This window comes from Hemitrygon akajei, chromosome 3, assembly GCF_048418815.1.
Source record: "Hemitrygon akajei chromosome 3, sHemAka1.3, whole genome shotgun sequence".
In the NCBI taxonomy this organism is placed as follows: Eukaryota; Metazoa; Chordata; class Chondrichthyes; order Myliobatiformes; family Dasyatidae; genus Hemitrygon; species Hemitrygon akajei.
Window position 1 is genome coordinate 171559597 of NC_133126.1, and position 13020 is coordinate 171572616.

General features: G+C 39.3%; 1 protein-coding gene across 1 annotated transcript in view; it reads right to left on the minus strand.

Annotated features, from left to right (window-relative positions):
* Nucleotides 1-7746: 7746 nt before the first annotated feature.
* Nucleotides 7747-13020, minus strand: part of LOC140725627 (palmitoyltransferase ZDHHC5-A-like) — a 43029-nt gene continuing 37755 nt past the window's right edge. The window contains exons 5-7 of the mRNA XM_073041338.1: nt 12411-12513; nt 10941-11029; nt 7747-7910 (exon numbers count right to left, since the gene is read on the minus strand). Coding sequence (XP_072897439.1) covers nt 7838-7910; nt 10941-11029; nt 12411-12513 — 265 coding nt within the window. The 3' untranslated portion in view covers nt 7747-7837. The remainder of the gene's footprint in view (nt 7911-10940; nt 11030-12410; nt 12514-13020) is intronic.

A 13020-nucleotide genomic window follows, 5' to 3' on the forward strand; every position in this document is an offset into this window, starting at 1 on the left:
CTATTTGTATAAACTAAAACTGTTACAAGGTTTTAATAACAAAGTAAATGGCAATAATTCAAATCATGTTTATTTCATTTCATAAAATAGATCAGTAACAAACAAAAATTATGTTTAAATTTTCTTTCAGTTTGTAGGCCTCCATTAGTCTCGTTAGACCATGAATTTGCACCTTGGAAAGTTTCCAGGGAGCAAGCCTGGGCAAGGTTATTTTTTTATGGAAGACCGGCAGTTGCCCAAGCTGCAAGTCTCCCCTCCCCATGCCACCACTGTTGTCCAAGGGAAGGGCAATCTTTCAGTTAATGTTGCATTCAAAATGGTATGTGCTTCATTTTCAAACAAGAGAAAATCTGCAAATGCTGAAAATCCAAGTAGCACACACAAAATGCTGGAGGAACTCCAATCTCGGCCCGAAATGTTGACTGTACTCTTTTCCATAGATGCTGCCTGGCCTGCTCAGTTCCTCCAACATGTCGTGTGTGTTATGTGCTTCATTTTGTCCAATTGATGTTGACTTCTCTTTGAAAATTTGCCCTATTTGTGGCCATAAGATTGGCATTTCCTATAGCAATTAAGTCGTCCACATACTGCAAGGCCTGGATTTTGCAGTGAGGCTTTAGTACTCACCTTATTAGAGAACAAAATAAACAGATGAATACAGAAACCAGAAAGATGTTGCTTGAGTTTCTCTGATCCAACAGTGCTTCACATCCATGTCTCGATAAGAAAGGGGTGAATATACGGCACTTACATGGCAAATAGAATCTAAAGACCTCAAAAAAATAAAGTTTGTCCATACTGACGTGAATGAAAATTCATATGTAAAATCTTAATAGCAAGAAGTTTATTTCTCAGTGCTGAGCTTTGAAAGCAGCAATGAGTTAACCACATTGATAGGTTTAAAGTTATTAGATGATTCAGGATAGGAAATCTCCTTCCCTGAAGGTTTTCAGAGAACTTTCAGAACAATCTAATAGTTTCATAATTACCAAGATTGATACCAGCTTTCTAAATTCCAAATTTATTTCATGTCTTGAACTTAAATCCCCAGATGTTGTGAGATTTCAACTTGTGTCCCTGGTCTGGGCCTTAGGAGTAACCTAAGCCAATAACCTCATCACCGTGCTACCACACATGACTTGGCATGAAATTAATTATTTTAAATAATGCTTCCTGGTTCAGGTACAGTTGTCCTTTGTGGGGATTGATCAGTCTAACTGGTTTGAGGGCTACGCGTCTCACACTTACCATGGCAAAATAGAGACATAAGAGACTGCAGATGCTGGAAGCTGGGGCCAAAAAAAAACTGCTGGTGGGACTCAGCAAGTTGAGCAGCATCGGGGGAGAAAAGATATTGTTGAGTTTTCAGGGTCAAAGAAATTTAGAGGTTTCAGGACTGGGAGTGGAGAGTGGAGATGGGAGTACAAGGGAGTGAGACAGGAGCATGAGATGATGGGTGGACTGAGGAGGGGTGCAAGGTGACAGGCAACCTGTGTCAGGTAGCGGTGGAGAGGGGCTGGCATTGGGAGGCATTGGTAGATGGATGACAATGACAACGCCAAAATAAATTTCTCATTGCCACCAGCTCCAGGGCAAAAGCCAATTAACAACTCATATTTCTCATTCACTGATAGGGCATAATTTGGGCCTTATGTAACATTACTGGCTGCTTCACAACTACCTCTGGACTGTTCTCTCCCTGGAGTTCAAGGTTGTTTGCTTTTAGCTTCCTAACACCAGAGCCTTTTGCAGGCTGCTCTGGCTTGTCCATGCCATTCTGATAGTTGCTTACTCTGCTTTAGGAAGGTCAGCCAAATGCTACACAAGGAAAACAGACTTCATCTACATTTCAATCAGCAACAGAGGCAGGCAAGGTGGATACAGACATTTTTTGCCTATATTGTGTTCTTTTCCAAAGTGCAACATGTACAAACTGCTGGAGGAACCCAGCTTTGGAGGTCAGGTAGCATCTGTGGAGAAAAATGAATTGTCAGTGGTTTGGGGCATTCACAGGGTGTCGGCCTGAAATGCCGAGTATTTATTTCCATCCATTTATTCTTCCTGACTGGCTGAGTTCCTCCACCATTTTGTGCGTGTTGCTCAAGATGTCCAACATCTGTAGAATCTCTTGTGTCTCAATCCATAGACAGCATCCTTGGCCAGAGGGACATCTAATTCTGTATTTGATATGTTGGTTAGTTATCTGGTCTGAGAGCCTTTAGTAGATCATTAATGTGTTCTCAGCAATTTTTTGATATCATTCAAAGTGAGTTGATTTGAATGGAGACTGGACAGTGCGGTGCTGGGGCAGCTGAGATAAACATAATATTCAGCACTTCTGGCTGAAGAAGGTTGTGAAAGCTTTAGCCTTGCCTTTAGTACCACTATGGTACAGAGGTGTATCAGTTCGTGTTACCCTTTACAGCGCCAACAATCGCGATTAGGATTCAATTTCCACCAGTCTGCAAGGAGTTTGTATGTTCTCCCTGTGACTTTGTGGATTTCCTCCCACATTCTAAAGACACGTGGGTTAGGGTTAGTAAGTTCGATACTTGAAGGCTGCCCCCAGCACATTCTCAGACTGTGTTGATCGTTTTCACAGACAACGCACTTCGCTCTGTGCTTTGATATATATGTGACACATAAAACTAATCTTCCATACTGATATGCTGGGCATTGCTTGCATTGAAGGTAGGGGTATTCAATGGTGGTTTTCCCCCTCCCATTAGCTGTTTAGTTGTTCTTGACCACTCAAGATGTAGCTGGACAGCAGAGCTTCAGTCCCTTTTGTTGAGATGGCTCTCTCTATTACATGCTGTTTTGCTATTTTTCACACATGCAGTCCTGTGTTGTGGCTTCACATGCCTGGTACACTTTTGCTTTTAGATGTGCTTGCTGCTCTGGCATACCATTCTGAACTCTTCTTTCAACAGGGGTTAATCCTGTTTTGATAATAATGGTGAACTTAGAAATAAACCATTTCATAAAGTTATAAACTGTGAAGGTGTACTTTCCTGCCTTTATTAACTATCATGAAAGGTCGGTTTTTTGAGCTGCCAGATCTGTTTCAAGTCTATCCTATTTAGTCTACAAGGATTGAGCAGGGTAATGAATTTAATTCAATTGTCACACAACCATACATGAATACTCATGAGTACAGCCAAACAAGACAGCATTACTGTGGGGCCAAGGTGCAAAACACAGTACCAACAGTCACACACAGCACACGGCACACATAGCACGTACAAAATAGAAAGATACAGCCACTCAATAAAAGAGTCCAATCTCAAACCGCCAAAATCTTCAGACAACCACAACAGAGCCTGTCTTCTGTTGAGGGAACACTGGGCGGGGGTGGGCAGCACCAACTCCAGCCCTGACACCCTGCCTCACCACCCCTGGCGGGGCGTACCGACTTGATGCCTCTGTCCTGGCAGCTACACTGTTCACCTCTACTAATGCCGACATGGAGAGAAGCAACTGGCACAGGAAGATCAAGGCTGAGTATTTTAATCTCTCCAATTCCTTTGCTCACTGCATCCTAGATCAAGATTGGGAATCATGTCCTCCTGAACTTGTCTAACTCAGCTGCCTGTGGAGCTGAGCATTGAAGTTCCCCACCCAGAGTACATTCTGTGTTCTTGCTGCTTTCAACACTGTTTTCACCATTCAACAATGAGGAATTCACACTCATTGGTTGAGGGAATATAGTAATAAGGAGGAAGATTCCTTATTGATATTTGACATGGTACTGTGAGACTTCAGAATTTCAAGGGCTACTCCTTTCAACTTGTATGTCAAAGTGCGATTCTGCAAGTAGAGGTGTGTCAGGATGTCATTTAACTAGTCCGTGGGACAGCTCTCCTAATTTAGGTACGAATCCCTAATTAAGAGAAGTTTGGATAAGTACTTGGATGGGAGGGGTATGGAGGGCTAAGGTCCAGATTCAGATGGATGGGACTAGACAGAATAATAGTTCAACATCATCTAGATGGGCCAGTTTTGGTGCTGTAGTGCTCTTTGATTGTATGACTATGTTTATAAGAAAAACTTTGCAAGATCATCTGGAATAAGAACAACGTCCGAATTCAATGCCCAAGTTGATGTCAGCTACTTTTATTATTTCTCTCTTGTGGTAATGGCACAAATGAGTGGCTGGCAGATCGGTCCACCTAACTGGTGTGGAGTCACATAGAGGCAACACCAGGTAAAGACAGCAGATTTCCTTTACAAATGAGCCAGGTAATTAACTGAACTTAAACTCCACCACTCCTTAAGACCTAGGTTTCATGGAGGGTTACTTTTTACTGCGTTCCTATTCAGAGAGCTCAGCCATTGCTAGTAACAACTGGAAAAGTGGGCCAGGAGAAAGAAAAGAAAGTGATGAGACAGCTAATGCAGCCTGTTTCTGTCCAAACCAAAGACATGCATCTTAATGAATGGTGATGCCAAGAAGCAAACAAATAAATCACAGTTTCTTCTTGCCAGCCACATTCTATCTTACCTCTGTTGCTCTACACAAGAGTCTCCATAAACCCCAATAGAAAAATAAAAGCTACTCTAAAACAAAAAAAATCAGTAACTGCCACAAATTTCCACACATTGCCATTCATTCAATGGCAAGTGTACTAGAGTCAACTTTACATTTTAACAATACTTCACATATATTTACATATTCATAAATTTCAAATTTATAAATTCCTATAAATTTCAATGATAAGTAATTGTCATTTCATTGTTTAGTGGAGAGGATCACATGTAAATGATGGCTTACTAGATCAACCTTTTTTTTTGGAACAACATTACAATACACGGGAAATATTAACAAATTGGAAGTAGCTTATATGTTTGATTGCAGTCTCAACAGGTATCAAAAGTGTAAATCAAAGCAAGTTGGTTGAAAATATTTCAAGAAACCCATTTATTTATTTAGTGATTAACATACATGAAGGGAAGAGGATATCATTATCCAAACCAATTTCTCAGAGATAGGATTGTCAGCTTTACACGAGGAAATCAAAGTGGATGCTTCAAGGAAACATCTGGAACATATAAACAACCAAATGTGGCCTGGGAGCACGTAGCCGTAATGTAATTCAAGGCACTTCTAGTTTCAATCTTGGATCCAGGACTAATCACCGTTTGCATCAAACTGTGCAGCTTCATTACAACTAACACTCTCAAATTGAATGATGAGCTGCAATGGTGCTTGTACGTTTTACAGTTTATGAGAAATATTTTTAAAATAGATTATGCCCACAAGTTACTGATAATAAAAATTGAAATTTGTGTTCTGAAGGGTGCAATTTGGAGGAGGGTGGTAGAAATCAAATACCACCGTCATAGGTAGATAAATAGATGAATTCCTCTGAATGGTTGGAATGTGTTCTGAATACCATTCAGCATGCCACAAAGTTTAAAGATGTCTTTTAGTCTCTCTCAATGTGATTGGAATTTATCTGAGAAAATGAAAGGTTATAAAGCTTTATTAGAAGAGGTGATTGTTGAAATGGCAAAGATGATTTTGCTATCAGTTACCACACTGTCAATGCTTTCTTGGACATGAATGCATAAAGATGGCAGTGCTTGTATCTGCCACTAACCACTAAGCAACCAGAGTGCTTTTGTGATCCTCATCTGGTCAGCATCACAGAAATAGAGAATGATCCAAAATGACAAAGGATGGACCCAGGAGAGAGATTAAATAACTCTATTCTTTATTTTACTTCCATTACCACGGAGCTCCACTCTGAGCAGTTGCAAAAGAAATCTCATACTTGTGACCTGCATAGAGAGAGGCAATAAATGAAAGAGCTCATTTCAGAGAATTTGTCACGTACCCAGTGTAGGAACCTTGCAGCAGAAAGTGAGCAGAGTACAAATTCAAAGTGATCATTTTCTATTCAGTGCAGCCAACTTCCTGTTTTGATACTCAGAAAGATAAAAATCAGTTTAAATCAAGTGTTTTTTAGTCATTATTTTTTAATTTGGACACTGAACTATTGTTGGCAACATGGTCATTGTGACCTGTAAGTTAAAAATAGAAAAAATACAAAATGCATTAAATCCAGAGTGTGATTTTTAACATATGTTAAATAAATCCGCTGTACCTTGAATCCTCTTGATGGTACTTTTCTTTCTCATTGCCTTCTAACTTGATCCTGGATTTTCAGTTTTCATGTAATCAGGGTGATAATTACCCATTCTCTCATGCCTATTCAAGGAGCAAAAAGAATGTTGCCTCAATGTTTTAAAGGTCAATTCTTGATATTGCCCGTTCATTGAAACTAACACCATTGGCAACAAATAATCTGTTGGAAAAATGAGCATTCAGCTGGAGGGTTTGCTCCAGATTCCACCATCTGTAGTCACCTGTGTCTTCAATAATATTGGCAACTATCTATTGACAGACCCAGCTTTACTGACTTCTGAAATCTGAAATGGAAATTTCTTGCCTTTCTGATTTTGAAAATGGAATTTTTTTCTTCCTTTTAGGCAAAACATTTCTTTTCTTTTCAACATTTTGGACCAATGCCTAAAGGAAGCTCCTGTTCTAGAGAACTATGATAACATCTCTCTCACATTGCAAAGCCGCCAACAAGGAAATCTTTCTCTGCAATTTCTACCTCTGCAATATCTTCAGTATATCATGTGCCTCCATGCCTTAGATTCCTTGAATACTACAGTACTAGTCAACGCCAAATTGTTATTTTGCCTACTCTTGTCAAACCATACCAAGACCATAACCCTCCAAAGCCTTCAAATCCATCTATTTATCTAAACTTTTCTTAAAGTTTGCAATCAAACCCACATCCACCACTGCCATCTCATTCCACATTCAAACCATCCTCTGAGTTAAGAGTTAAGAAGATCCCCCTCAGACTCCCTTAAATATTTCATCTCTCACCCTTAACCTATGACCTCTAGTTCCAGTTTCACAAGATCTCAGTGGAAAGCGCCAACTTGCATTTACCCTATTTATACCCCTCATAATTTTGTATACCTCTATCAAATCTCCCCTCAATCTTCCACACTCTAGAGAATATATTCCTTACCTATTCATCCTTTTTCTATAGCTCGTTCTAAAGTCCCAGCAACATCCTTGTAAATTTTCTCTGTATTCTTTCAATCTTCTTGATATTTTTTCTGAAAGTTGATGACCAAAACTACACCAAGTACTCCGAATACTGCTTCATCAATGTCTTATACAACTCCAGAAAAAAATCCAAATCCTGTAGTCAGTACTCTGATTAATGAAGGTCAATGTGTCAAAACCTTTCTTTACTTTCTAAGATCACAAGCTCTGGAATTTCTTCCCAAGTTCTCTGGGCATTTCCACCTCTTTTTCCTTCTTATAACCTGTCTCTATGACAAAGATCTTGGTTGTGTTTGGACATCATATTATTTGGCTTGATGGTAATTTCCTTTGCTAGATAAAGCAGCATCTTGGATAATTTTGTTAAAATTGAGTTAATAATTATGTTTTTACCATCTCATGAATGACATTCTTCTCTCTTCTAATTTTTTTGTGTAATTTATTTTGCATATTTTATCAATATTACACAAAAATGGTTTGAAACAGAGGGAAAGCTATGGTATTCAATTTGAAAAGATACAGTTTTAGAAACACAAAAATAGCCATCCTTACTAGATGGAGAAACCATTGGGGCCAGCATCTAATTAATCAATTATCTAAAATTTCTATACAACCAGATTGCTAGCTTGATCATTGACAATTATGTGAGGCCTTATACTTGTGAATTATTATGAATATGTTTGAATGTAATGTGCAAAATGTGAGTCTGCATTATTTTTACAGAATATCTGTTTGTTTGTTTCAATTAACTTGCTGCAAATCTCTCTTCCTTGAAGTTCTTTTTGTTTTCAGTTTCTTGAGGGAACCAAGGTACCTGAAGATTCAAATCAAAAAGTAACCAAATAAATTATGTTTTTATTTGACTGCAGAATCTTCCATGTGTTCTAAAATGTTCTGGAACCTTTATAAATTCAGCATATCCTGCTGAGTCCCAGTTTGCCTGTAAAATCTTATCCCGTTGGTTCTGTTTTTATAGTTCCAGCCCACATGTGGAAATTCTAAAAACATGTGCCAAATGCTATTCAGACAATATTTGGGCATACTATGCTTGATTTTTATTTCAATATTCAGGATTACATTGATATTTAAAGAAGCTATAGGTGACAACACTGGTGCCAAGCTATATGGGTTCTAATGCCCTTCCCTTGGACAACACTGGTGGCGTGCAGAGGGGAGACTAGCAGCTTGGGCAACTGCCAGTCTTCCATAAAAAAAACCTTGCCCAGGTTTGCTCCCTGGAACCTTTCCAAGGTGCAAATCCATGGTCTATCGAGACTAAGGGAGGCCTACTACTTACTACTATGCAAACAAATTATCAATTATTCATTGGCAAACCAGAGAAAATCTGCAGATACTGGAGATCCAAGCAACACACACAAAATGCTGGAGTAACTCAGTAGGCCAGACAGCGTCTATGGAAAAGAGTAAACAGTCAGCGTTTCGGGCCAAGACCCCTCAATAGGACTGGGCTTTATGGAGAAATGCTGGCAGTTTAACACAAAATTTCTGGTATTTGCTGGAGACAGCAAACATTCATAGAATGCAAACAAGAATTAATGTTTCAGACCAAAAAAACTGTTTATCTTTCCGTCGATACCCCCTGGCCTGTTGAGTATTTCAGCAGTTTCTGCTTCTATTTCAGTTAGTCAGGCACCTCAGTTTTAAGAAATTTTCATTAACTTTGTCCTGGCACATGAAGGAGGATAGAGATAGGTGATTAAGGCAAGCGTGAATATTAGAGTCTTAAAAAATATCTATATATATTTTTTATGCCTGCCAGCTGTTGATAACTGGTTATCACCCCACTGACCATGGATACAGCATTTTCTGAAGAATTTCAAGGTCTATCCCACTACACTGGCAGAAACAGAAACTGAGAGACACGTTATAGAACTCATGGAATATAATGCAGAATTTGAATTAATTGCAAATTTATGTGAAAACTGAGAGTTTGTACAAAAGTGGAAAAAGGGTTTGAAATTTGCATTCCATTCTTTAGCTATTACTTAAAGGTTTGTTTGTATAAATCATGGATCACACCCAAGCTACGTGTACTTCAGACAGCACTGAATCAGCCATGTACTGCATTTTCTCGCCACATATTGAGAGTCCTAATCAGTTAAACATTTAAGTTGCTTTAATTATCATAAATGCTCCTTAAATGAAATAAACTGCTCATTGTTTTCTTGCTTAAATGTGCATTGTGTAATGATGAATGAAGAAATACTGTTTATTGTGTTTGAAGGTGTCAGCGTAAGCATTTTCTAAATCCACACAGGAAAAAGAGGATTTGAATGCAAAAGAGTGAGACAGAGAAAGAAAATGAGGGGGAGAAATGGAGAGATGGAGGGAGGGAGGGAGAGAGAGAGAGAGATGGAGAGAGGGGAGAGGGAGAAGGAGAAATACTACTACTAATAATAATACTTTATTGATCCCGAGTAGAAATTCTTTCGTTACATCAGCAACAATTAAAAAGACAACTTAGACTTAACAGTGGGCAAACTTAACTACCGGTAATACTAACGTACAGAATAATAATATACACAATGACAATGTGCAATAATAATGTATGAAATAATAATGCAGAGACTATTGTACTATGATGTGTGTTCTCCTGTCACACAGGGATGAACTATTGTATATGTTTATTGCTTTTGGTAGGGAAGGCTTTCTGTAGTGATCTTGTGACAGCGGAGCTGAATGAGTCTGCTGGAAAGGGGGCTCCGCTGCTTATTCAGTAGGTCATGGAGATGATGTGCCAGATTGTCCATAATGATAACAGTTTGTTTAGTGACCTCCTCTCCACCACTAACTCAAAAGCGTCCTGCTTGCAGTCAAGGATGGATCCAGCCTTTTTGATGAGTTTATTTAGTCTTTTTGCATCTCCAGCACCAGTGCTGCTCCCCCAACATAAAGCAGCAAAGCGGACAGCACTCGCTACAACAGACTGGTAAAAGATCTCCAACATCCTGCTGTACACATTGAAGGGTCTCGGCTTCCTTAGAAAGTAGAGTCTGCTCAGCCCCTTCTTGTAAACAGCCTTGGTGTTGGTTTTCCAGTCGATGTGAACCCCCAAGTATTTTTGTACTCCTCCACCGCAACTACTTCTCCCAGAATGAATACAGGACTCGTCACAGTCCTCTTCTCCTAAAATCAATCAGCGTCTCCCTGGTTTTGGCCACTTTCTGGAGCAGGTGATTCCCCTCCCACCACTCTACAAACTTGTCCACCAGTCCTCTGTACTCTGACTCCTGCCAGTCTCTGATACACCCAACCACTGCAGAGTCATCAGAGAACCTCTGCAAGTGACAAGACTCAGAGTTGTACTGAAAGTCTGAGGTGTTCAGTGTGAACCGAAATGGAGACAGGACAGTCCCTGTGGCACTCCAGTGCCTCCCACCACCAGCTCATACAGAGAACTAACCAGCCGTACAAAATGGGGAATGACTGAGAAAGGAAGAGAAAGGGAGAAAAGGAGAGTGTGGGAGAGGGAGAGAGAGAGACAGACAGGCAGACAGAAAGTGAAAGAGAGAGAGAGTAGAGTAGTGATGTGTTTGGTCCAATTCACTATCCCAATGTTGATTAACGTATCACTTTTCTGAAATTACAAATTTTACTTCCTATTCCTACTTAAGCAGAGTGGAAGGGTTCACCAGGTCAGAGCAACGTTGGATAATATTCTCACACACAGAATGCTTCGTGCCAGTAACCCAACCACAATCAAAACTTTTCTGCAAAATATTTCTTGTGTTAATACAGAATGCTATGTTCTGGCATAACAGATTACATAAAAGAAATAACAGATTATGCAAAAGAAATCATCCATTCTTCAGCTTCCACCCACCTTGGCACCACACGACCACAAAGGGCGATGAAAAAGTTTCTCTTCCAACCACGTGTGAAGATGTTCGTTCTATCTTCTGCTTTATTGTACTGTCAGAAAGGGGGATATCATTATTCTATGAGGTAGCATTTATTTACATTATAAAGTTCCTGAAAACATTGGCTTGCTGGATCACTGGCGTGCAGGCATTCTCCGGTTTTCTTGGCCTTTGTCAAATGGTTGTGGTGAGTGGTGGAGAGTATATGGAGGAGATATTGTCCCACATGCCCTTAGCAAACCATCTTCCAATGGAAGCGATGAATGTAGACAGAGTAGCCATGACAATCACCCAAGAATCTACTCCACTGTCAATCATTTAAATAGATCACTTAATAGAACAGTTAAATGCCCATATCATTTAGACATCCAAATAGGCAGAATAAAATAAATATATCACTTATTGGATACTATTATTGAACTGTAGGCAAAATGAAGATCCATAGATATTTATCATACAGGAGAATCTGTTCTGATTTAGTACAAATCTGCACGGTCCTGTATGTTCTGTGTCTGTAACAATTTTTTACATTTTTCATATTTCAGAATTTTTTTCTTTTAGTTCCTCTTTAATTGAAGTAATGTCTTCTATCTTATCTGTTGTTTGTGGCAAAACAGCTGTCAAAACATATCAAATTTTTGTTGAGGTGTTTAGAATGGATTCCATTAGATTAGCTATGAAGTCAAGGGAATGGAAGTCAGAGAAATATTTACTGACCTCCAAATTCAGCTGACTATTCTACCATTTCAGTCTTCTACTCCACATAAACAAATTTTCTCTAATCTTTTCTCCCCTACTTACTGGCAGTTTTAAGTTGATGACTTCTCATTTCCTCAACATAGAACGATTACTCACTCCTGCTCATTCGATTGAGTGCTTAATAATTTAAAACTCTGTTAGACTTTTTTCTTAGCACTGACTAATGCAGTACGGTCTGCAACATCAGCAGCGTTTATGGTTAAAGGACAGATAACTGGTTTTTTGGAGGCAATAAACTACTTTCTCCACTGGTGGCAAAAGGGACATACCCAGGCTCAGTAATGCTCAAGCTTGGTGCTAGAAAATGAGCAACAAAAACATTGTTAGTTTAATTGTTTGAATATGGCCATGGTTTTGATAAATGATGGAGCAGCTTTGAAGGAACAGGTAGCATTTTCATAATATAAATTATAATTTCTATTAACAACTCTAACTCCTACGTGGCACTGGCCTGGTCATAGGACACGGACTGTCAGTAAATTCCAGGCCCCGCTTTATCTAAATGAATGTTCCAAAGGAAAACCTCATAACTAAATTAGGCTCAATGCAGGATTTTGAGCAAATAGAAACAAGCTGATAAAGCAGAGAAGTGAATTTATGGTCTGCTGTTCCTCATTTTTACTTGTTTCCATCAACTCAGGAAAAAGAAGGACATTTTTATTTCATGTTTTTACCTGTTCTGACATGGTCACTCCCAGTGCAATGAATTCGGTATGAGATCCAAAGAGGAAAAGTACGGGGAAGAGAAAAACAACAATCGGAACCAGAACAATACAGCTGAGGGTTAAGATTAAGGAAAATGCACAGATGGACAAAACCCAGAGCCACATAAGGCTGATGTACCAGGGAACTGAGAAACATTAGTCCACAAGCTGCTCTATATTGGAATGAGGGTGAGAGTGCAGAGCAATTCTATCTATTCCTTCAGAGATATATAGATGTCGCTACTATCTGTCCTGAGTTGCTCTGTAACTGGAGAGACAGTTAACCATGTGGATCGAACTGATGTCACAGGTAGGTCAGGCTGGGTGAACACTGTCCTGCCTGAAGGATGGGCTTTTAAAATAATCTTGTAGTTTCTTAATTGTTACGTACCCCGTAACTGGGTCACTTACCAGCAAAGATAGAGCGGTCCGTTGAAGTCTGATGGTACTATTTTAAAAAGTCTTTATTGATAAAGGGGCACAAAAATAAGATTAATACAAACACTCAGATAATATACGTCGTCAATACTCAATCTAAAAGCGCGGGTATAATAATAATAATCAATAAGAAATAGCTCTA